This window comes from Arctopsyche grandis, chromosome 2, assembly GCF_051622035.1.
Source record: "Arctopsyche grandis isolate Sample6627 chromosome 2, ASM5162203v2, whole genome shotgun sequence".
Lineage (NCBI taxonomy): Eukaryota > Metazoa > Arthropoda > Insecta > Trichoptera > Hydropsychidae > Arctopsyche > Arctopsyche grandis.
The window spans coordinates 32,610,780-32,638,240 of record NC_135356.1 but is presented as its reverse complement, the minus strand read 5'-3'; the positions used below and the strand labels follow the sequence as shown (position 1 = coordinate 32,638,240).

Sequence of the window (27,461 nt, the reverse complement as noted above, 5' to 3'; positions counted from 1 at the left end):
ATGCAACCTCAAGATCAACAGTTGAATCGATCCAGTTCAATAAAAAGTTACCAACAAGATATAGAAAGGTACGATCGGGGGTGGATCTGGATCTGGAGTAACACATAACCTTGCACTTGGAGACATTAAGAGGCAAGCAGTTGGTTAACGACCAATCATGAAGAGCATTAAGATCATATTGTAAAAGCTCACAAGAACTATTAAAACTGTTAAATTATTCTTTGCTGTTAAGGATGAGAGGCAAGCCTCTCTCCTTCAAGCGGATATTAACGCTGTTTTAGAGTTCAGTTCCAGTTTAGGGCTTGAACTGAATACTAGTAAATGTGCCATTATGAGTTATAGACGTGCGAATTTGCTCTATTATCACGGATATTCCATTGGATCCATGTTGTTGACGCGTGTGGAATCTATGGTCGACTTGGGTATCACTTTTGATCCTCAATTCACCTTTCACAACCACATCAAGACAGTCGCTGACGTTTCCTTTTTGTCAACTTGGATTTGTCATGAGATACGCTAGGTTATTCTCCAGCCCCTTGTCTTCTCGCTTGCTTTTCAACTCGCTTGTTAGAGGTAAGCTAGAGTATAATGCGATTGTGTGGAATCCGCATAAAGCAAACTACTCTCTAATTATCGAAAAAGTGCAAAAAGCATTTCTTCGTTTTCTATATAAGAAAGAGTATGGGTACTACCCATATCTCTATCCTACTCCTTTCCTTTTGGGCACGCTTGGGTATAATTCCCTTGAACTTCGGAGAAACTTCTCGTTCATTCGTTTCGTTCTCCAGCTACTGCGTGGTAATACGTCATGCCCGTTGTTGCTGGAGCAGTTGGGACTTTATGTCCCTAATAACTATGTGTGTGGTAGACATCATCATTTGATGGCTGTACCTCCTGCCCGCACAGTTATTTTTCGAATGGCTCCTATACCAAGAGCTATTCGACTTCTCAATGAAATCGTTGCTGCCGTCCCTGAATGCGATATTTTCCACCTAGGTGAGCGTAGGTTATCGGATATTATTTTAACATATTTATCTGGTGACCTGAGCTCATCATTACTTTCTTAATTTGAATGTGATGTATGAGTGGAATCTTAATCTACTCTCTTCATTTGAGCCTCGCAGTGATTTTATTTTTATTTATATTTTGTTTTATTTTATTTTACTTTTGTAACGCGACGTTCTCCCGAGTGTCCCTTCAGTTGGTAGCGGTAGTAATCTTTAGGGTGGCACCAGTTACTTTACCGTGCCAACACCATACCCCTCTCGAGAAGTATCGAGAGCAGCTCTCTCTACATCCAGCCGTCAGCCGGGACAGACCTACCTCCAGCATCTCCGCCGAGCGTCTTCAGAGACGCCCAGAGATCGCCATCTTGTGTCCACACGAGGCAGTACGGAGTTTGTCTCCTGCCTCCCCCCTCCCGCTGCTGTGACCCGACCAGCGGTGCTTCAACGAGAAGACGACCGCAGAGCCAGTTTCCCGAGCCCGAGGAAGCTGTTATCAACGCAGACGACTTGCAGTCAGGAACCTCCCCGACTATATACATATATATATATAACTATCCCAAGGTTAGTCCACGTTTCTACATAACTCGACTCTTGGAAGAATAACGACGTATAACGCCCTCTACACGACGCGCGTAAATCCGTTCATCACACTTTTTCTTTTTCTTCCTCTTTATGTACTATTTCTCTTTTGTTCAATATGAAACTAAGAATGTGATTTTTGATAATTACACGTTTGTACACTTATTCTTTTTCTTATTTATTATTTTTATTTTTATTTTTTCATTTTATCATGTTTTTCTATTTTTGCTTTTTATTTTATGTATTTTATTTTTTATTTTTCTGTTTTTCATCATCAAATGTAGGCCATTGTGGCGCAATAGGTTCTTCAAAACTATGAAATAAATAAATATTAATTGCGACACTAAAAATAATGAAATATTTTTACTATGAAGATTTGAATAATTTATTGAGACTATTTCAATAATCATTTTTTCTTGTCCTGTTCTTATCGACCCAATCAATATTTATACACCACATGTAAGTCAACGTATTTCCTGCATGAAATGTATGACTTGTAATGACTTGAATGTAAATGTTTGAATTGAATCAGCCTTTAATTTCTCGGCAACTATAAATTTAAGATCACGATATTGTTTATGCATATTTGCGATCATATTTTTTCACTAATTGGTATTAAATAATTGTTTATACCTATATTTAATTACCAGGCTGTCTAATTAATCTTTTCCGTGTACAAAATCAGCTCTGCTTCTTCGGGAAATCGCATTTCTACATGACCACAGAGTAATCGGATGAATCTCAAAATCGCAGTTGTGTTTATATCGCTGCTATTTAATGATAATATGTTTTTACATCTTCGCTACAATAAACTATCTCACCTAAATAATAATATCTTAGTTTATTGTTTTTTGCTTTTGTAAATTGAGTGTTCTTTTATATTACTTCATTGAAAATATGTGCACATTGATGATAGTTCACCCAAATCATCATTCAAAATCGATTCAATCATGTGAATCATTAAGCATTTTAAAGCAATAAGGATCAAAAAGTCACCCTCTTAAGAAATGCGGTTAAACGAATATTTTTTCATAATTATAATAATAGACCTATGTAGTTAGATATTTTGAATAATATTTTCAAATGATGATTTTACTCGAAAAATTTTAATATTTGTATAAACTATTTAATGCAGATTTATCACGAGTATTTATGAAAACATTAAAAAGATCCTAACGTCGAGAACAAGATTTAAAAAAAAATAATTTAGGATTTGTCTTACCTGCCCATGCATTCAAGACGTGACTTCCGGAATGTGTATGTATGTATTATGTCCCTAGTTAAAATATATATTTTCCCTATCCTTATGACGAATTTGTAGTCCAATTGGTTCAATTGGATATATTTAATTATACAGGCGAAAATACAATTTCACAAGCATTCCTTAGTAATTTTATAAATTTTGACAGTTGAGTGGTAACAGTGTTGCCACTTTTCCAATATCATTCACTAGGAAGAAAATGACAAGGAAGAAACGTTAACGATGATTGATTGATCATCGAAATAAGAACAGATTTTACTTTTGTAAAAGGTTTACTTTGTTTCGGCGTCCTGTCAATTATGATGAAATAAATCAATCCTTATTCATAATCATAAATTGAGATTTTGGTAAGGAAGCATAATGAGAATTTTATACTTACTCTACTGTGGATATTCTGCATGGATATTCTTCTACTTTTGGGTACACTTTGTAAGAGATATAATTAAAAGCATCAGGATGAAAATAATACGATAGTGTTATTTTTTTGTAAATTCAATTTTATTTACATTTATAAAAGCAAAAAATCATTTCTGAACAATTAACGGTGAAAATATAATGAAAAACATAAGATTACAAATAATACGAAATTGTACTTTTTTTTTGACAAATTCAATTTTATTAACAAATATAAATGTAAAACATCAAGTAAAATTGGACACACAGGTACAAATGCGATCAAACTCACATCACATTTACAAAATATAAATTCAAAACCCATTACAAATAAAAGGTAAATTGCAAACGCTATTTTTACTTGAAATTAAATAGGTTACGCTCTTTTGCAAATTTTATTTTTATTTATTTATTTAAATTAATCATGCACAATCGTCTTCCAGATTGCTCCAAAGAAACTAGTGGACTACACAGTTTAAGATATGTACAAAAATTATAGTAAAAACATGATTATTATACATGTTTACAATTAACATATATGTAGATTGCCATCAAACCCATACCAAATAAATTTGCTTTATATTTTGAAAAAAATCATTCATGCTGTTTTTCAAATGGAATGAACTCTACCTCAAACACATAAATAAGAGATACACACACGTATATATTCATACATAAATACAACAAGAAAAATCGTACACACCTACGTGTAAATTTAATTAGTGGAAAATGTACAGGTCTTTAAAGTTCCATTTGCAGACGAATACAACTCTTTATATACGTAGGTATATTTGTTCACATCTATTAACCACAAAATCTTCATACAAATATAATATATAATATGTATATTATAAAGAATTTGTTTGGTGAGTAGTTGGGAAATAAATTTGTGGTCAAGCGAAGGTTTTGGTACAAATGTTGTGTCACTATGACCCAGTATGACAAAAACTACATACAAATATTACATATACAAATGATAATATAAGAGGCATGGCGATCGCAACTCCATCACTGATCTTATTCACAATGGCAATGTTTAACTGATATTCTCTTTTTTTCTTCATAAACATATTATTCAACATTAAATCTATGAATGTAATGTAGTTTAAAATTAAGTGAAAACTGTTTGGCAACAGTTCCATAACATTAAATAAATACTGTAACGCGACGTTCCCCCATCGTCCCATAGGGCAACACTCGCCTTTTATTTCGAGTGGCCACCCAGGGAAAAGCCAGGGGGAGACGGGGCCCAGAGATCTATCACCCTCCATGCTGAAGAACCGCCGCGAGGTCGAGTGTAGCATCACTCCCTCCCCTGAGTTCCAGCACAACGTCCCCTGCATTCCTCGCGCCGTTTCCGGAGAAACCTCAGCCGTGAGAGGAACGAGAAGACGACCGCAGAGCCAGCTTCCCGAGCACGAGGAAGCTGTTATCAACAAAGACGACTTGCAGTCAGGAACCTCCCCGACTATATACATATATATAACTATACATATATATATATATATAACTATCCACATAACGTTTCTACATAACCCGACCCTTGGAAGAATAACGACGTATAACGCCCTCTACATCACGCGCGCGTAAGCCCGTTCGCCACAATACGTTTGGTAAAAGCTCCATAACATATGTATAAAAAAGGTTACGTAAACGGCTACGAGGAGCGAAAACCACCATACAATACACTCAATCATTGGGTTATTATGGTTGAAGCTGGTTCATCTTTGCCAGGATTAATGAATAATATGTTGTTTCTTTTATATGAATACCTATGTATGTTTTATACACCAGAAACACTTGGCAAAGTTAGAGAACGCCATATTATTTATGGGTGAGAGAAAAGAACGCCCCACAAAATACACAAACAAAGAAAATAAAGAAAACTATTGTAAGATCATTCTAAGAAATAAATTTTACCGCCTAATCGCCAATAAAATACCTTTATGTCAAGACAAATCCAAGTTGACGAAAGGAAACGTCAGCGAAATTAGATCACGTGTATTGTACTGAAACAAGACCGTACAATCAAGGTGCTCGTTTGACAGCCTACGAACAAGTTCACGAAAAAATTCCTTCTACTTTAATTGTAGATAGTATGGTGGCGGCATTAATGAAAACGAGGAATATTACAGCCGTAATCGTGGGAGCTGATAGGGTGGCAGCTAATGGTGATACAGCCAATAAAATCGGTATTCATCAAATTGCCGTGCTTGCAAAGCATCACTCGGTGCCATTTTACGTAGCCGCTCCTTTGACCTCAATACATATGTCAATTGTAAGCGGAGATCATATAAAAACAGGTGAAAAACCTGAAAAAGAAATGACCCACATCGGAGAACATAGAATCCTGCTGCATTAATAGCTGGAATAATCACTGAAAAAGGATTGTTTCTTCCACAAAATTTACAGGATACTGTTAGTCTTCTAAAAAAGACTGAATAATTATATCCAAAGGATGTTCAGTTTGAGTACACATCGTTACAATTTATATTATTAAAATATATTTAATGTTATAGTCGTACATAAATGAAAGTTTGTTTTTATATATGTACATACATACCTATATTTTATAATAGATAATTCGTTTTTGATGGTTTTTGATCTTTCCAGTGATATGTTAAACAAGACAAATCATCTTAATCAGTATAAAAACAAAGCTCTGCATCCATCGCAAGAGAATAATCTTACGAATAATTCAAGTCAAATACAGCACGAATGTACACATGCGAAACTCGAAACGAGTATCGCCGTATGAATTAGCCAGTAAAGATATTATAAAAAGTCTAACTGAATCAACGTGCCGTGAAAACCACCATAAAATGCACTCCATGACTGCCGTACTCTTAAAGTGAAGTAATCTTCCTTTTTTCAAATAAGTGACTCGTATCCATTGACATAAAAAAACATACACTTGAAACAAATATTTGGTTTCATTTGGCAGAAAGGTAACGAAAATGGGGCAAACCTCAGGACACGTCTACGATGACGTGCCGCAACTCCCTCTTCTGCGGTGGAAGGAGGCGGGCTTAAAAATCTAAGCTGGTCGGCCTAATTTCCGTTGGTCAAGTGTCCAGATTGGAGATTGTAATTGTGACCATTTATTTAACATCGATTGTAGATTTGTAACCATTACAATCGCTCATAGGTTGTAATGGTTACAAAGAAAGGAATTCACTGTGGGTGACTAGCTAATATGAATAAACACTATTCGAAAATGTGGATTCAACCCCCACTCCCACCCTGTGCGTCGGTAAACGTAGCGACCTGAAGAGTGGATACGGATGGAAATCAGATCACGATTTTCAGTCACCGAACCAAAAGGGGGAAAGAAGCCAATAACAATCTTGTGGAAATGGTATATGGAGGCGAAAACAAGGTTACTAACAAAACCCTGTGGGAATTACATGGAAGTTTAAGAATTAGTAATTGTAGATAGACGATTTCGAAAATGCATTACCTGAAACATCTGAAATACAGCGAAATCTTTCACTTAATTATAAAATCAGTCAAATGACAAGACCCGCAAGTTTGATTACATATTTCCAACAAAAACACCAAAAGATTTATTAAAAATTACAGACCGCCAAAGAAATATTCAACGCTCTTATTCAAGTTACAATAACGTCTTGGCAACCATTAAACCAAATATTAGGTATAATGATTTTCATACATCCGATGGATTTTCATACACTCCGGTGGAAGTTATATCCAAAAGAGACTACAACGTGATGTACGAAGACGACATGATATGGCAAGACGATCCTTCTATCGCAGCTTGAATACGATTTTTTTTTAAATATTTTTAATTTAAATTGCAAAGTAATTTAGATCAGCGTACTACAGATCTATGTATATTGTGTGAGAAGCGATCTGGGTAACTTGCTACATGCATCAAAAGAATATTAAGAGAGAAAAGGTCTCAAATGTCGAGTCCTAACTCCGGTGTCGCCGATGCTAGCCATGTCTTGCAGAAAATGTAATGCTCTGCGGAATACTAATATGAATGAAGAAAATTAGACTTTTAAAGTATGTATGCAGAACCTTCGAACTCGGACACGTTCAACTATGACGCGTTGGCTTCGACCGATTTCGTTTTCATGCGATGGAAGGGACATTTTCTAGTACCCGATCACACAATTAAGGATATAACTGGTGCTTCGTTTGCACGATTTTATTACATATGTATTCAAAAGTCGGCAGTTAGATGGAAGGTGTGGCAAACAGTCACCCGACAACCAAAAATTCAACTAATGTAGCTAGGTTATCCAGGAACGAGTGGTGCTTATTTTAAGGACCGGATCACAGTTTCATTCGAGTTAGCAGAAATTTATACAGAAAAATTAGTCCACATGCTGTACTCGTTCATGGATTATAAACGATAGAGAATGAGATTCCTTAAAAATGACAATGCGCGATAAGATACCATCGAGCGCATAAAATAAGTATTTCGAATGCCACAATTTGCAGATATTTTTTGTCTTGCAAAGTAACACATTTCATACGTCTAGTTGTCAGCGGATTAGTTTTGGCAGTACGACGCAGAAAATTCAGGAAAAAGTTACATCCAGAAGAGACTACAACGTGATGTACGAAGACGTCATGATAGGTCAAGGCGATCCTTCTATCGCAGCTTGAATACGACCTTTTTTTAAATATTTTTAATTTAGATGCATACTCGCGTGATGTTGGATACGTCGTTTTAGTTCCTGATAGTGCTGTTTTAATTTCAAAAGTACAATACTTCTTTCGAGATCTTTCGGCTGCTTATGAACAGTGCCGTCTGGGTCGCCACGCACCAGTGGCGCGAGTTTCTAAAGATGGTCTTTATCGAGTTCCTTGCACATCTCGCAGTGAACCTCTCGATGACTGGTTCAATGCATTACCTGAAAATACTTCAACGGAAATTCTCAAATTATACCATCAGGTAAACTTTCATTTCACCATGTTTTGTAGAAATTTACGATATATTTTATGATAAATAATATATGTATTCTTTGAAATTCAGATATGTCGAGGAATATTAGCTCCTGCGTTGAGTAATGTGCTGCTGGACCGTACTTTACTTAATGGTGAAGGTTCAGGGGGAGCTCGACCACCACCCCCCGCTACTCCTACGGAGAGACCTGCTCCTTCACCTATGGCACCTCCTTCTACGCCTGATCATCCTCCTACACCTACTGCTCAACAAAGTGATCATGGTGAGCTTAAATTTTAGATTTGTCAAATATGCAGCCTCTTTTTCACAACCGTTCCATTGAATATAAATATTTTGTCATTACTTATTCAGAAGCAGATGGTAATTCCAATCCAGCTAATGCACCTGTCGGATCATGTATAAGTGAAAGTGTTGGAAATGATGATGAAGAGGGTAATGCTCCATGTATCGTTGTGTACCTGATTGAACCGTGTTTGGGTGGTGATCGTCGTATCGCTTGTCTTGCTATGCTACGTTCCGACAACCGAACCAACTAGAAATTCGACTATTTCATGATATGTCAAATATAAATTTGGTCACGTTCAAATTTGTTGTGACTGATTTTCTTTATTATGGAACTAATTATTCAATGGATAAAAGTTAATGAAAATCCTATGCATGTGATGATCGCAAAGATAATGAATTCTATGTAAACGATATAAAAAAAAATTAAAAAGAAACATTTATTTTAATTTTATATAGTTGTGTGCAAAGTTTATTCACATACATTTTTTCAGTAACAAAATCACCGTTTCATAATTCGCACAAGCCACCGCTATTTGCAGTCGGATAAGTTGTAAAAAAGAACCAATCACACAAAATCACCAACAAACTGATTTTGCAGGCGACCCTAGTCCAACTATTATAATATCGCGTATGCAAAATATTTGTATAATATAGTAAAACTCACTATAGTTTAGAGAATAATTCGTCAAAATGACTTTCGTGTTGAAACACGCAACATTAATAAAGGTGGCCACCGCAACACCATCACTTTGGGATTTAAATGCTACTCCCTACAATCCAGAGGCTAGCAAAAATAGCGACGTACTTTTAATACCCATGGGGCAAAACATTTAGAAAGGAGAGCTTTCCGACAAGAAAAAAGGCGGAACATATGTACATATGTAATTGCAGAGCGGAGCGTGACAACCGAACCATCGTAGAAAGTGCCAGGACCATACATAGATATATGTATATAGAATAACATAAGTTATTCTATAATAAGTTCTTCTATATCTATGCCCAGGACGATACTTCTTACTAAAGACCTGTCAGAGAACCATATGAGGCATGGGTTGGAAAAGCTTCAGACCTAAATAGCAACCGGTGAAGAGGTTCCCCAAAGTGTCGTAATAACAACTCGACAACAATACTAATTGCCAAATGATGCCATAGTTTACTGTAAGTTTAATCAGCTTTATAAGATCGAGCCAATAACGCCGAGTATGTGGGAGAACATTTTGAAAAATGTTCCGTAGTTGTGTGTCTGTGGCTTTTAAAAATTCCTGCTGCTGGTGAAGCAAATATTAAAATTGGTAGCCCAACAATTAGGACGTCCAGAAGGACGAATCATATTTTCCACCAATGTAACAGCGAAAAAAGAACATGTGCGACGAGCACAGTTAGCTGATGTGTGTTTAGACACTCGCCTTTGTAATGGACATACACACAACTACGCAGTATGGATGGTCTCTAGACTGGTACAACTGTCGAGTCAAAGATTCCTTAAAAATGACAATGCGCGATAAGATACCGTCGAGCGGATAGAAAAAGGATTTCGAATGCCACAATTTGCAGATATTTTTTGTCTTGCAAAGTAACACTTTTCATACGTCTAGTTGTCAGCGGTTTAGTTTTGGCAGTACGACGCAGAAAATTCAGGAAAAAGTTACATCCAGAAGAGACTACAACGTGATGTACGAAGACGTCATGATAGGTCGCAGCTTGAATACGATTTTTTTTAAATATTTTTAATTTAGATGTAAAGTAATTTAGATCAGCGTGCTACATGCATCAAAAGAATATTAAGAGAGAAAAGGTCTCAAATGTCGAGTCCTGACTCCGGTGTCGCCGATGCTAGCCATGTCTTGCAAAAAATGGAATGCTCTGTATACATAAATACATAAATAAAGAAAATTGGACTTTTAAAGTATGTATGCAGAACCTTCGAACTCGGACACGTTCAACTATGACGCGTTGGCTTCGACCGATTTCGTTTTCATGCGATGGAAGGGACATTTTCTGGTACCCGATCACACAATTAAGGATATAAATGGTGCTTCGTTTGCACGATTTTATTACATATGTTTTCAAAAGTCGGCAGTTACCATTAAAGGATATTATTAATATACCATTAAAGGATATATAAAAAAATATGTTTATTTATTTTATTAGGGGCTGCGCCCCCGACAGAGGCCCCGTAGGTTGCGCCCCTTGCGACGCCCCTGATATTGGCCCCATGTGGGCTGCGCCCCCTTCGGCGGGGTCCCATGGGGGCTGCGCCCCCGGTGGAGCCCCATCTGGCTGCACTCCCTGCAGGGAATTTGAATCCTTTGAATCGAAAAAAAAATAAATCGAACGTGTTATTCCCACCCAACGACCGACCACTCAAACAACGGTTGACCACGTAGCGACGAAGACACAAACATTAGTGTTTCATATAGTACATGTATTAAATACTATATTAAATAATAAAAACAAAGACTTTAAAGTATTTGTTTTTATTATATTGCTCATATTTAATGAGAAATTATTTTTTTTGTGACTCGTTACAAGAAAAGTAACTAGTCACATTTCGGATTCTCGACAAGAAAACTTACCAATGTATTTTTACCGATATATTTTACGACGAAGAATCAATCGTCGAGTAAAAATCCAGTAAAGGGATATCTACTCGATGGTGCCGTCGAAAGGTATGCATTCTACCAGCACGACCAACACAAGGCTGGCTACCGACTTTGAGCCTCACCATGAGCAACACATAAGCGAATTCCCTATAAGTGACAATCCCGAAGTTGGGGACGAAGAAAGCTACAGTCCCGATGAAAAGGAATGCTTTTTCAACAACAAACACAAAGTGGTAATGGCGAATAGAATATCTACAGAATAGCGCCTGATATCTGCAGGGCAGTTTTATTCTTCATGTGAATGATATTCTGATTTGAATATGACAAATTGGAATCAGAAGATAGTGTGATTTTTTGTTTAGTGTAGTTAATTTATCTATGTACGTACATAGTAACAATAGATAAAGTTTTTTTTTTTTTTGCAATTCGATCTTGAGCTTATCAGATACCCAAGCATCGCTCCCTGGAGATACAAACGAAGAGTCAACCATCGGCTCGGGAATGAGTTGTTGTGGAAAGACAAATTATATATTTTTTCCATACACTAATTAGAAAACCTGTCGTGTCATCATTGTTTATTCATATAAATTCACATGAATATCGTACTGAAAAATGTACCAAAATCACATTATCAATGTACATATTAAAAAAACAACACTTTATAGTAAACATTTTCTTATTTCTTGAGACACATTGTAAGGAGGTCGCGATACCGAAAATGTTATTATTTATAGCGTTATTCCGAGCATATAATTTAACAATATGTATCGGAAAACAGAAAAAATTTACAGACAAAGATATAATTGCCTTAAAGTAAAAATATCCAAGACGAGTATTTTTAAATTTGCCAAAACATGCGATCAGTCGTAATGATTTACATTCCAAAAGTGAGCAAACTTTTTTGCACAGATTCAAAGTTGAACATTCAATAATTCGCCCCAGCCACCGCTATTTGCAATCGGATAAGTTGTAAAAAAGAACTAATTACACAAAATCACCAACAAACTGATTTTGCAGGCGTCCCTAGTCCAACTATTATAATATCGCGTATGCAAAAAATATAATATAGTAAAACTCACGTGTGCAATTTAAAGAATTTTTCCATACCTAGCGGAATGCAACATGTAAATTTCAGCGAATTTTAAAACGGCGGTTTAGAGAATAATACGTCAAAAAGACTTTCGTGTTGAAACACGCAACATCAGAATTTCCGACCAAAATATTAACGATGATCTAGATCGTCTCTGTGTGCAGTAATAGAAATTGCATAGACGATGACGAAGTTTATGACGATTGTTACATTGAGCCGTCAAATATATTCGAACCAAGTATTGCGAGAAGATTAGTTGAGGCCGATTATACATATGTATACCGTCCCCATGTTCGGTATATAATCGACATCTTTCGATGAATGATTCAACGCGTTCTAGTTTGTGATTTGAAGGTTGTCTCTCGTGCCGTCGATTCGATTAGACATGTAAATGTGTCGACAAAAAAAATTACCTTGACTATTAATGATACATTATATCACAATCAAAGATGGAGTAATGGTGTCAATACACAATAAATAAAAAGTAATTAAAGTAATAAAGGTGGCCACCGCAACTCCATCACTTTGGGATTTAAATGCTACTCCCTACAATCCAGAGGCTAGCAAAAATAGCGACGTACTTTTAATACCCATGGGGCAAAACATTTAGAAAGGAGAGCTTCCCGACAAGAACAATGGCGGAACATATGTACATATGTAATTGCAGAGCGGAGCGTGACAACTGAACCATCGTAGAAAGTGCCAGGACTATACATAGATATATGTATATAGAATAGCATAAGTTATTCTATAATAAGTTCTTCTATATCTATGGCCAGGACGATACTTCTTACTAAAGACCTGTCAGAGAACCATATGAGGCATGGGTTGGAAAAGCTTCAGACCTAAATAGCAACCGGTGAAGAGGTTCCCCAAAGTGTCGTAATAACAGCTCGACAACGATACTCATTGCCAAATGATGCCATAGTTTACTGTAAGTTTAATCAGCTTTATAAGATCGAGCCAATAACGCCGAGTATGTGGGAGAACATTTTGAAAAATGTTCCGTAGTTGTGTGTCTGTGGCTTTTAAAATTTCCTGCTGCCGGTGAAGCAAATATTAAAATTGGCAGCCCAACAATTAGGACGTCCACAATGACGAATCATATTTTCCGCCAATGTACCAGCGAAAAAAGAACATGTGCGACGAGGGCATTTTTTGTAATGGACATACACACAACTACGCAGTATGGATGGTCTCTAGACTGGTACTCCTGCCGAGTCAAAAATTCCTTAAAAATGACAATGCGCGATAAGATACTGTCGAGAGGATAGAAAAAGTATTTCAAATGCCACAATTTGCAGATATTTTAGTCTTGCAAAGTATCATTTTCGAAAATCGCTGACAATGGCAATATGTGACGAGCAATCTAGGTAAAAAAGTATTCGGTTACAAGCGCGAATGAAAGGTGACAACCATATTAAGATATGTAGTACATTAAAAGTACCAAAGACCCAATGACACGTTTCAATATTACATACATTTATAATGAGCTGTTCGTAAGCGGTCCCAATGCTCACGTCTGAAAAGGTGGATGTGAAATAACCGATAACGCTCTTATTCAATGGATGAACAAATATCAAAATCACCCCATTGAAGATGAGACTGGCGAGCATCGTCAAACTAACGGTGCCAGAGATGAGGATAGTCCACTTTGGAAATTGAACCTACATACATATACATATATACCTACATGTGCACATGTGAATGATCACGTCAATGGCTTTTAATAATTTCGAATCCCACTATGTGAATTCACACATTAGATTTATTTATAGTAATAATAGACCAATATTTAAATATAATTGGTCGTATTGGCGTCTCACGACATACGAATCGATTTACTAATATGCAGGTAACTGTAAATTTCTTTGTACAAATTAATCACAAAAACTTTGAAAATAAAATAGACCACACGTGAATGGGTGCGGCGCCTCGCAGATGCCAAATGTTAAAAATGAGATACATTCATACTACAGTGAATTTCCCATAGAGTCTGGAAATGATGATGATGAAAAAGTTCCATTTGTGGCTCGGCAGTTTCCAGGAAGTGCTCCAAACGGTTATAAATTATAATAACAATTTTTCTTCCTAGACATTTTCTTCCTTCAAAGTCGTTTGACATTTACACAAAATAGGTAGGATGTTTGTTTTCAAAAAATCCCCAATTTAATAAAAATACATAAATCACGCTTGAGAGTACATAGGTGCGGCGCCTCGCAGATACCAAATTCTAAATTATAAAAGAAAAATCCAGCGAATCCACTGGAGAATCCGATGAAACGATGACGATGATGGACGTGTGTCGTTTCTTGACGTATGTACATACAGCGATGGTACAAACCTCATCACGAGCGACAATGCATCAGCAGTTCTGGATCGGCTGGCAGTACGGGTTAATTTTCAGGAAAAGACCGCCTTTTTTCCAGTCTCCGTCTGTTATCAGCAATGATCTGAAATAGAAACGTCAATCAAATGAGTACAAAGAAAAAGCCAAACTAAAACACATAGCAAAGTTTATCAATCTCTCGATTTTCGAAAATACCTGATGATATTTAGATATAACTTCAGCAAATTTTATCAGCAGTTCAGGATCGGCTAGAAGCACACAGCTTCATTTTCAGGAAAATACCCCATTTTTTCCAGTCTCCGTTTTTTTATCAGCAAACGATCTGAAATAGAAACATCAATCAAATGAGTTCAAAGAAAAAGCCAAACTAAAACACATTGTAGATAAGTTTAACAATCTCTGGATTTTCGAAGATACCTGAGCAGCTGTTCTGGATCGGCTGCAAGTAAAGCTTCATTTTCAGGAAATGACCGCGTTCTTTCGAGACTCGGTTTGGTATCAGCAACGATCTGAAATAGAAACGTCAATCAAATGAGTACAAAGCCAAAGTCAAACTAAAACACATATATAAGTTTAACAATCTTTGGACTTTCGAAGATACCTGATGATATTTGGATACAACTTCAGCAAATTTTATCAGCAGTTCAGAATCGGCGGGAAGTACAGCTTCAGTTTCAGGAAATGACCGCGTTCTTTCGAGACTCTGTTTGGTATCAGCAAAAATACTATAATTTTTGACTAGGGTAACCAGCCTTTTTATACAACAGACTTTTTAAAGAGAAAAAATCTAAAATTATATCCTATGTTATAAATTATCGCTAAATTTAAAATAAAATAGATTTTTTGCCTAGGGTATCCAGCCTTTTTATACAATAAAATTATTTTTTTTGTGAAAAAAATTCCCATCATCTTTATGATATAAATTATTGAAAAATATAAAATCAAATAATTTTTTTGACTCGTGTTACCAGTCTTTTTATACAATATTTTTTTTAAAGTGAGATAACATCTTAAATATTCCCATCATCTTTATGATATAAATGATTGCGAAATTTAAAACTTTTGTTGTATAAACAGATTGGTGGCCCTAGTCAAAAAATTATCATATTTTTAATTTTGCAATAATTTATGACATAAAGAAGGAAATAATTTTTGATTATTTCTCTTAAAAAATTTTTTTGTATGAAAAGTCTGGTTAAATCTAGTCCAAAAAATTATTTTATTTTAAATTTTGTCATCATAGCATAAAAACGATGAGATTATTTTTAAATTTCATTTCTAACTTGAAAAAAATTTGTATATAAAAAAGGTTGGCTACCCTAATAAAATTTCATCTAATTTTGTCGCATAAAAAAAGTTTGTTTACCCTAGTCCAAAAATTTATTTGATTTTAAATTTAATTATTTATAGCTTAAAGACGATGGAATATTGCTTAGATTTATTTTCTCACTTCGAAAATATTACTGGATATGGAAAATTCGAAAATATCGGGTGTAGATATCGGTAGTGTGAACGTAGCCAATAAAGATTTATTTTAATAAAGCTACATACAATAATAGCCCCCTTTACACAGTCGTTCTATCGCGCGTGAAACAGCTAATCGTGCGCGTGTAAAGATCTTGGACCGGGAAGGGATAAACTCAGCAGTCCTGCGCGCAATCGTGTGGCTTGACGTTGTCATTACACAGACAATTCTTTCGGGCGCGCTTTTGTTACAAGATGGCGGACTTACGCACGTGGAGTAAAGAATTGATTGTGGAATTGCTTTTAATGTACCAGTCTTTTCCGTGCCACTGGAAAATTAACTCGGAGGAATATAAAAACAAAAATCTGAAAGAGGAAGCTTATAAAAATATATTTTTATACTTTTTGATCAAATCAACACCAACGAACATCATAACTTGAGTCATGATATTTCTTCTATCCATTTTTCACCGCAACATTACTATAAAACTGCGTTACTTCAGTAAAACTGTGCGTATCGCACACACTCGTTTCGCGCGGTCTATCACGCACGATTAGCCTTTACACGTTCGCTCTTTCCGTTTTAACAAAAAGTGGTAGGAGTAATCGCGCGCGAAAGAACGTTAGTGTTCACAACTGCGAAAACAGTATCGCGCACAGGCTTACCCGCACGCAATCCTGTACGCTCCTGAGAACGCGCGATAGAACGACTGTGAAAAGTGGGCTATTTAGGGGCAGCTCAGAGCTCAGCGACGTGCACTAAAATTGCGATTCTCCATTAGCACGAAATGTAAAATGCGATTCTGCCACTAGCCTGATCACTGATGCGCGGATCGCGTGGTAATATTGATAGAGAGAGAGAGAGAGAAACGGAAAGGAAACGACGCCACAGTCGAGGGGGATGACGAGACGCGATTCCAAGGTCGCGGTGGCTGTGATTGTTTGGTGGCAAATGTGCAATCAATCGACGAGCACTTGTGCAATCGATCGACGAAAGCAATCAATCCACGGCAAACGCGACCAACCGATTGAAACGCGGCAACATTGGCTACGTCCACACTACCGATATTTTCCATAACCAGTTCCTAAATAGCAACCACAGGTTGCAATATAGGAACTGGATATGGAAAATTCGAAAATGTCGGGTGTAGATATCGGTAGTGTGAACGTAGCCAATAAAGCTACAATAATAGCGTTGGGGGAGGGGAGGGGCAGCTCAGGGCTCAGCGTTGTGCACTCACCGCGATGGCCGTACCACTTCTGCCGGAAAATGGCGGCGAACATTGCGATCTGCATTAGCACAAAATGTAAAATGCGATTGTGGTAATATTGATAGAGAGAGAGAAACGGAAAGGAAACGACGCCACAGTCGAGGGGGATGACGAGACGCGATTCCAAGGTCGCGGTGGCTGTGATTATTTGGTCGCAGACGCCTCGGCCAGCACTTGTGCAATCGATCGACGAAAGCAATCAACCCCACCCCACGGCAAACGCGACCAACGATCGAAAGGGCAACAATAAAGCTACAATAATAGCGTACCTGCGGGGGGTTGGGGGTGGTGGTGGGGGGGGGGCGGGTAGCGGCAGCTCAGAGCTCAGCGACGCGCACCCGCCGCGATGGCCGCTGCACTTCTGCCGGAAAATGGCGGCGAACATTGCGGTCCGCATTGGCACGAACTCAGAGCTGAGAGCCCAGCGACGTGCACTCACCGCGATGGGCGCACCACTTCTGCCGACTGCGAGCAGCGTTTCCGATGTAATGGCTGGGAGTGGGGGTTCACCCACGGCGATAGCGATTGGTCGAATATGCGAACGACGCAGCTCATTTCGACGCACACGCCAACACCACTAATCGACATGCCCGTACACTAGGGCTGCCATACGTCCGCGTTGACAGGGACATGTCCCAGTAGGCTTGGGCATAGTAGTTCGCAAATCAGATCTCTCAGTTTAGTTCGCCGCTCCTAAACGAACTAGTTCGCTCTTCTAGTTCGTCAGCTCCCAGCTCGAATCAGTGAAAGGCAGATCGTTCGCTCGTTCGTTCGCTCGCAGATCGTTCACTCGCAGATTGTTCGCTCGTTTTGGCTCGATGAAAGAATAACACATGACGCAAAAAAGAAAACAAAAATAATCAAATTTTTTATATTTTTTTAGAAATAATCAACAATTATATTACTATTAGGTACTGGTTAGTTCTTGTAAAAAATATCACTTACACTTATAAAGTTGTTACCTAACAATTAAACATAATGACTTGTTTGAGTGAGATCGTATGTATAAAAAAAAATAAAATGGAAAAATAATATTACATATTACTGTGTAAAAATATCAATTTGGACACTTTTTTCGATGACAATAGTGTTCTACGTTCATTAAGGACTTGACCCGTCGCTGAAAAAACGCGTTCGCAGGGCACAGATGTTGCTACGGCACAAAATCTTTTCAAAACATACGCGTAAACGTGAGGGTATAGCTCGTGCAGCGAAAGCTGGCACGTACCAATACAAACACGTATATTGTATCCGTGAAGATATGAATAAGATTTTTTGTATCTGTTTTCTAGGACAATCAGTTGGTCCCTTTCATACGCACCCACTTTCCGAGCATGACAGAAACAACAATTATTTTTTGTATTGCTCGGTGATTTTTGCTCAGTGATCAAGTGTGCACTACAGGGTGATTTTTTCCAGTTTCACTGGTCAGTCACCGATCAACCCCCACAAACTGACGTAACGCGTTCTTATATTGTTTGCTAATTGGTTAATTGGAGTTAGTTCATTAGAATTAGTGGATATATGATAATAAAATGCTTTGTAATAAAATTGGATCTGGGAAAACACTAACGGGACAATCTCGCGAAATTGTGTATAATGTTTTCAACTATTTCATGCATCGTATAGTGAATCAGAGCAGAGTCAATCACTATTGATACATTCAGAGACGTTTGGAGACATGTGAAAAAACATGAAGAAAAATTTATTGAACTGGAACCAAAACTCGATAATTTAACGGACAATTTCACTGATATTATAAAAGTAGAATATTCTGATAGCAAATATATGGATTCTTCAAGTGATGGAGAATTAAGTGGCGTAGAAGAATTATGATACGACATTGTATAGAAACAGAAGACTATCCAAAACGAGCAAAGAAGTAACTAATTAAAGAAAATCAGAAAAGGTTAGTAAAACTAGAAGTACGTTTAGTAGTAGAGTAGTAAAAGTAAAGTCTTATAATAGAAAAGTTTGAAATTGAAATTCAAAAATAAGATTATAAAATGAACAATGTATTTATTTAGATTAGAAACACTTCCAGTTCGGGTAGACTTTCTGGGTGTAAATGTACTGCGGCATTATCCAAAGATCGCCGCAATATTTTTTTTGTAAGTTTATTTTATTATTATTTATGACAAGTTCTGACTTAGCTACAAAATTCTGAAGCCGACAAACAATTCTATGCAAAATAATGAAAAAATATTTTGATGGTCTAGGCACCCAACAGTAAACAAATTTGAAGTGAGCAAATAAACAACAAAGTGTAGCGCTTTCTTTGCGAATTTTTTTATTATCTTTGTAACGGTCGGGACTTAATACTAGCCGACAAAGAAGAATGTCTATACATAATAATGAAAAGGACTGCATTATTATCAAAATTCGAACACTTTTAAAATCACTTATTTCCTGTTTAATATAATTTATATCCTATATTTTTTTCTCATTTTTAAATTCGTATTAATTTTTGCATACGTACGTTTGTTTTACTTATAATTTAAAAAAATGCTATTTATCATTTTATTCGTACGTATTCAAATATTAAATAAATATGCCACCCAAATTATATCATAGATCTTAAAAACATTACAGGATCGGTTGAAATAAAATATATAAATAACAGCCTGTATATGAAAAATGCATTTGTATGAGTACTGTGCACGCGCATTCTGTAGCTAATATACCTATATATCAAATGACGTTCATGCCACCATTGAAGCGATTTAGATACTCTTTACGATTTAGATACTCTTCATTTAGGTATTTATCTAATTCGCGAATGCCAGCAGCAAGCTGGTTATCTGGCCTAGTAATTTTTTGTATTTCTTGGTCGTATTCATCCCATATGCAGCTATTTTTATTACTAGGTATAGATGTTGATGCGTCGCTGGAAGTAGGAACAGCCTCTGGAGTACCCCCTTGAACTAATTGTACTTGGCCGATTTTATTTCTAAGGGCTTGTACTACCATTTCACAGGCTCTTTGATTTTTGAATCCCCTCGTCTTAAATCGAGGATCCAAAATCGTACACTCTGCGTATAACATATTCTTCTCTATATCTTTTAAACGATCTTCCATGCCTTTCTTTAGCAGAGACTGCACATCAACTATTTTTGTATTGTAAGAAACATGTTTTTGTAAAAAAATTTTTAGTAAATTACACAAAATTATTATTTTAGATAAAGTGACGTTTTTCTCGGCACTTATTTCTACGGTAATCTCGTAGAATGGACTGAGTAACGGTAAAACTTCCTCTATGACTTCCCAGTCCCCTTCATTTAAAGTTAAATCAGGGCGTAGAAGTGCAACGGTAGCAATCACTGCATCCTTTACCTGTACTATTCGCTTGAGCATGTCAAAAGTGGAATTCCAGCAGGTTTGTACATCCTGCTTGAGCTTAAGAACAGGCAAATTCATTTGCTGCTGCGTAGCAGTCAATTTATGTTTTCCTTGTGTGCTACGAATAAAAAACTCGACAATATTTTTAACTCTTCCCAAAACGTCACATATCTTTTTCGTAGCTTCTTGTACAACAAGATTTAGAGAGTGAGCGAAACATGAGATGGACCGCCAATCACCAAGTCTAACAGCAGATAAGATATTTGCTGCATTATCGCTAACAATGGCAGCAACTGTGTGTGAAATGTTCCACTCCGCCATAACAACTTTCATAAAGTCGCACAAGTTTTGACTAGTATGTCGCTCTTTATAATTGATACAACCAAGTAATACTGAGTGAAGTTTAGTCTCTTCATTTATAAAATGAGCTACAATAGCTATATAGCTGTCGTTATTTCTAGACGTCCAACCATCAGTACTAAGAGACAACGCTGGTGCTGCTTGTACCTTTATTTTTGCTTCAGCCATGACGTCATTGTGAATTCTTGACATTAAATTTTCCGATAACGTTTTTCTTGATGGTAGTTTATAGCCTGGGCATTGAGAAACTAATTCAATAAGTTTACGAAATTCTGTTTCTTCTACGATTCTTAAGGCGTGATGCCCTTTAGCTACCATCTTGACAAGTTGTTTATCAATTTGCTCAATCTTTGGAACTGGCGGTGGTCTACGAATGTATTGGGTCATCGATTGTTGGGAGTCTACTATATTTGATGATGCTGAAATTATATTCTCCGATTCGCATGTGCTTTGACTTGATTGAAGTGAGTTTAAACTAGGTAATATCGGTGTTTGTCTTTCAGCAGTTAATGGGATCAAAAGGTGTTTTGTTTTCATATGTCGGGTTAAATTACCATTCGATCCGCCCGCAATACTTATTATTGTTGAACAATGGTTACATTTCGCTTTTTTATTATCAATGTCTTCTGTAAAATGAGTCCACAAGGGGCTATGTTTTCTTTTTGATGACATCGTAACAAATACCCTATAACAAAACACATTAACCCTATACGTAAACTATTTTTAAAGTATATTAAAGAAATTAATTAATTGTTAATAGTAATTGTTATTATACATTAGAAGCATAAGCTACTTGATAACGACAGTGTCTTATTATTTTAAAATTTATTTAACGTTCGGTTAACGTCACTCTCGTTCATTCGGTCACAAACTAATGAAATTCTTGTGTAGTTCGCGAACGAACTGTCTTGTGTAGTTCGCGAACGAACTAGATCGTAAGAGTGAACAAGACGCGCATGTGCAGTGAGCGAGCGGCAGTATTAGTGTAGTGCCGTCCCACTCTCACTCATTCGGTCACGAACTAGTGAACTATGGAACTATGGAACGAGGAGTGAGGGAACTAGTTCGACTAGTTCACCTGTGGGAGCGCTCTTACGACCTAGTTCGTTCGCGAACTACACAAGCCTATGTCCCAGTTTCGAGGTCTGTGTCCCGGTGTCCCAGTCCGAGAGTCATTTGTCCCCGTCAATTTCAAAATTTAGACATTTAAAAAAATTATTCAATTATTTTTTAATATCTATCGAACAAGACCTTTTGAACCAAGAAATCTCAGGATGCACTCTCTATACTGTGGTCCTAAAAGGAAAGACGTTTAAACGTCAAAAATTGTACCCACTTAATATCTAATATAATTGTTGTGTTCGTTGTCGCGTTCGGTCGTGTCGCCAAAGTGTGTTTTTGCTACTTCTTCATTGTTAATAAATAAAATATAAAATGGCCAAGTACGTGCAAAGTGTCTCCAAAATATTAGAGAGTATGGTCCAAGTCCTCATGGACCCTGTCAATAGATTTAGCAAGGACCAAATGGCCAAATTGATGCCTTTCACCTCTGATATCTCGCAAACTGTAGGCGAAATGTCCTGTAATATTGCAATGCTGGAAGGAGAGCTGTCAGCTACCAAAATGTATATGTCTAAAGATACACCCACCACGATTGAATCGACATTGGAACTTGTTAGTGAAATGGAAGAAAGAAAAAATAGAAAAAACAATGTTATCATATTTGACATTACTGAAACAGGTAATAATGACGACAATAATGTAATCGCAAATTTATTGTCAAAAGCCGAGCTACCTAACCACAAATTCACCGCTCATAGAATCGGATTAAAACAAGGTACGAAGCCAAGGCCCCTAAAAGTTAAACTCGATGTACAGCAAACAGCAATATCATTACTTAGAAAAGGACCCAAACTAGGAATTAAAATAAAAAACGACCTAACGTACATGCAAAGACTACATATAAACAATTTGTGGAACGAAATGAATACCAGAAAAGACAAAGGTGAAAGTGACTTAATAATAAAATATTTTAACGGAGTGCCTAAAATAATAAATAAAAATAGTACAAAAAACTAACAATATATTACCAAAATGTCAGAAGCATTATATCTAAAATACAATTCCTTAAAAATGCTATAGCTGCTTCCGCATATGACATCATATTATTAACAGAAACGTGGCTACACAACCTTATAAATGATTCCGAACTAAACTTTCATACATACAATATGTATAGATATGATAGAAACATAAACACCAGTACGAAGACTCGAGGCGGTGGCGTGGCAATTCTTATTAAAAAAGTTCATTCATCATCTGTCATCATCAACACAAACAATTCCATCGAACAAATATTTATATCAACCAAAATTTTCAATGTAAAGTGCATATTCGGTTGTGTTTACATCCCTCCATCCTCTGACATTAGTGTATATAATAATTTTATAAATAATATTGAAACAATCAGATTAAAATATCCTGATTCAAAATTCTTAATAACTGGTGATTTTAATCTACCAAATTTGGACTGGCAAAACCTTGAAATGAATGAAAATTCTCCAATTCATCAAGAAATTATAAATTTATCTTTAAATTTAGGTCTTAAACAATTTAATACTATTTCCAACTTGAATGATCGTGTCTTAGATTTAGTTTTTTCCAATTTCAAAAACACTAACGTTATGAAATCTCATGATGTTCTATCTCCAGTGGATGGCCATCATCCACCCCTAGATATTATTATTACTTTAAATAAATCTACTAATCTACCTTTAATTCAGCAAAATATTTTTGATTTTCACAGAGCCGATTATAACGAAATCATGAACCAATTAAATGTCACTAATTGGTCGTTCTTAAACGATAACATTAACTTTGAATCAAAAGTCATTATGCTGAATGAATTATTAATCTCTTGTATATACAACCATGTTCCTCAATATAAAAATAAGTTGCATTTTTTTCCAAAATGGTTTAGTCCCGAATTAAAAAACCTAATACATAAAAAAAAAAGTGTGCACAAATTATTCAAAATTTATAACTCTACACACATATATATTGAATTCAAAAAACTAAGAGCTTTGTGTAAACTACATATATCCAAATGTTTTAAACTTTATATTAAAAAAACAGAATCATTCATTGATTCAAATTCCAAATATTTTTGGTCATTTACTAAAGAATTAAACAGCAATAAAACATATATACCAGAAAACATTCAATTTAACGGTAAATTTGTTGACAATACTAATGATTCAGTCAATCTTTTTGCTGATTTTTTCAAATCGATCTATGTCAAAAACAACAACAATAATTCTAATTATAGCATTGTAAATAATAATGTCCTGATTTCACCTTTACATTCTATAAATATATCTATTCAAAAATTGATTAACAAAATAAATGCCTTAGATATATCTAAATCTGCGGGTCCTGACAACATACCCCCAATTTTTATCAAGAATTGTGCCAATGTATTAACTTATCCTCTTTTTAATCTCTTTAATCAATCTATTTCCACTGGTATATTTCCCAATTCTTGGAAGTCTGGCTATTTAATGCCTCTCCATAAAAATGGGGATAAACATAATGTAATGAACTATAGAGCCATCTGTCAACTATCAACTATTCCAAAACTTTTTGATAGTTTAGTATTAGACGAATTTATTCCTTTCATTAATAACATTATTATTCCACAACAACATGGTTTTACTTCTGGTAGATCTACCTTATCCAATTTATTATTATATGAAAATTTTATTTCTAGTGCCTTATCTGTTAAATTGCAAGTTGACTCAATTTACACTGATTTCAGTAAAGCATTTGACAAAGTTGATATTGAGATTTTATTATATAAACTAAACAGTATCGGAATCAGCGGTGTATTACTAAACTGGTTTCGGAGCTATTTGTCCAATAGATCATTATTAGTTAAAATCGGCCATTCTAAATCTTACTCCTTTAATCCAACTAGTGGCGTTCCCCAAGGATCTCACATGGGACCAGTCCTATTCAATATTTTTATAAATGATATTATAAATATATTTAATGATGTTAAAGTGCTCTTATTTGCAGACGATTTAAAAATATTTAAATGCATAAAAGACACTAACGATTGTGCTACTTTACAAACTAATTTAAACTCATTAAACGATTGGTGTTCTTTTAATAAATTATATTTAAACATTAAGAAGTGTTCTGTTGTCAGGTTCAGTAGGTCAAATAACAAAATTATTTATAATTATCATATAAATAATGAATCATTACCATCATCATCGCTAATTAAAGATCTAGGAGTTATTTTTGACGACAAATTAACTTTTAATTCTCATATAAATTTTATCACAAAAAATGCCATCAAAACACTTGGTTTCTTAATAAGAAATAGTACTCACTTCAAAAATGTAAATACGATTAAAATTTTATACACCACTCTGGTTAGAAACCAATTAGAGTACAATTCTATCATTTGGTCTCCTTATTTAATGAAACAAATTAACATAATAGAGTCAGTGCAAATAAAGTTCATTAGATTCATTAAATTTAAATTTTTTAAAAGTCATAATCATTATGTCAGTAACGTTATTATTTATAGGAAACTTAATTTGCTAAAATTATATGACAGAAGGAAAATTAACGATATTTCAGTTCTGTGTGGTCTTCTTAATGGCACTATTAAATGCTCTGACTTGGTGAGTTTAGTGTGCTTCCATGTGCCGGGTAGATCAATTAGATGTAACCATCTTTTTGATATGCCCAGGTTTACCACTAATTACTCATTGAACTCAGCTATGTTGAGACTGCACAGAGTTGGAAACGAATTGTCCATGGTCGATTTATTCATTGTTAGTAAATATAACATGAAATCTATTTTATTTAAATATTTTTTTAATATAATGTAATTTATTTTGTAGTATATGAATGTATGTGTATTTTTCTTTTATATTTCATTTTAATTTTTTTTTTTCTTTTTCTATCTCTATTTCCAACATGTAAAATGGTCAATTTTTTCTTGACCGTAAAATAAAAATAAATAAATAAATAAATATGGATACGCGCGCGCATATTGGCAACACTGACAACGAGAGCGGCGGATGCCCACTGCCGGCCACTGCCCAATTTCGCCAGCTGGCAACACCGACAATGACACTGACAAGTACGAAGCGCGCGCAGTTCGTTTACTGTCTGCTGATAATATCCGTTTGTTCTGTTTGTTTCTGATCGAAGAGGACTGATATTTTGATGTAAGTTTTTCAATACATAGATATATATATATAATAATTTTCAATAATAGTAAATATCTAGGTAATCAAGCAACCCAGGCATACAATAAACTGAAATAACACATGGACATTACGACGACACAAGTAGAAGCATTTGAAAAAGATGTAGAGAATTTTTACAACGTTGGAATTAATTATTTGGCAAAGTGGTCAGTTCCACTGGCGAAATATGATGTTTTTTCATGGATGCTTCTCCATGAAGTACCCGAATGGGAACATGTTGAAAAAACTATTGCTTATTTAAGTGAAATGGGAATATTGTTCACGGATTCAATCTATGAGGAAGTAAAGTATATGAAGTCATTTATCGAAAATAAAAAAGCCGAAGAATGGAAAACGAAAGATGTGCATGATAAATGGTTATACTATTTCAAAAAAACTGAAGAGACAGAAAGAAAAGCTAATCTACTGAAAATGTGCCAATACTTGTTCGCCATCCCACCGCACAATGCACATGTTGAACGTGTGTTGTCATTAATTAAAAATCAATGGACAGATGAGCGCAATTCGCTTTCTATTGACACAGTAAAAAGCATAATTCAATGTACTTTAAATTATAAAATGTCATGCATTGAATTCTATAATGATATTAAAGGGGAAAAAGAGTTACTTCAAAAAACGAAAACATCGGAAAAATATGATTGGGCAAAGAAGAGCGATGATAATGAAGTCACGGAAATCAGAGAAGAGTGAAGGCGATAGAAGAATAGGCTACAGTACATGAAATACAATGTTAATGTAAGGTTTCATTTAGTTAAATTTATTTGAATCGTCCAATTATCTATATTTATTTATTTTAGATTTGGTACAGACGCTTCCACAAAAAAAACCTATTATCAATCTTTAAATTTTTCTTTCAATTCAATTTTTGTTTAGTTCCAATTACTTGTTGAAATGTTGTATATTTTTTTTATAATACAGCTATGAATATCGATAAAAATGTTTTGTTTTGTTTGTTTTTTTTTTTTTTTTTTAGGGGGCTGTCCCCGTTGGTGCTCCGACACTTATGGCAGCCCTACCGTACACGAAACATACCTAGCCGTTGGTACATACCTACATACATACATATGCATGTATGTCTCAAATGGCCTTTTACATGTACGAAAACGCAAAAATACCTGTTCTGTACGTATCATATTATATATGTATGTAGATATTTACTGTGCATAATCAACACATCGCAATCAAATAAAATAATCGGTGTTGTTTCATTCAAAATAAGCACTACGGTGTTG

General features: G+C 35.6%; 1 protein-coding gene and 1 long non-coding RNA gene across 2 annotated transcripts in view; one reads left to right on the top strand and one right to left on the bottom strand.

Annotated features, from left to right (window-relative positions):
* Positions 1 to 27,461, top strand: part of LOC143921219 (uncharacterized) — a 542,666-nt gene that overhangs the window by 483,594 nt on the left and 31,611 nt on the right. The window lies entirely within an intron of this gene.
* On the bottom strand, positions 19,934 to 21,613 carry LOC143922360 (zinc finger BED domain-containing protein 4-like). The gene is made up of 2 exons (XM_077445584.1): positions 20,432 to 21,613; positions 19,934 to 20,338 (listed from the first exon to the last, which is right to left on the bottom strand). The coding sequence occupies exons 1-2, from the start codon at positions 21,611 to 21,613 to the stop codon at positions 19,934 to 19,936; spliced, it is 1,587 nt and encodes a 528-aa protein (XP_077301710.1).

What these genes read in the sequence shown, in the direction of transcription:
- LOC143922360 (XM_077445584.1), bottom strand. Translation starts at nt 21,613, where the DNA reads ATGTCATCAAAAAGAAAACATAGCCCCTTGTGGACTCATTTTACAGAA. An exon ending in AAATAAGTGCCGAGAAAAAC is followed by an intron (nt 20,339 to 20,431) that starts GTCACTTTATCT and finishes GTTGATGTGCAG; the next exon opens with TCTCTGCTAAAGAAAGGCAT.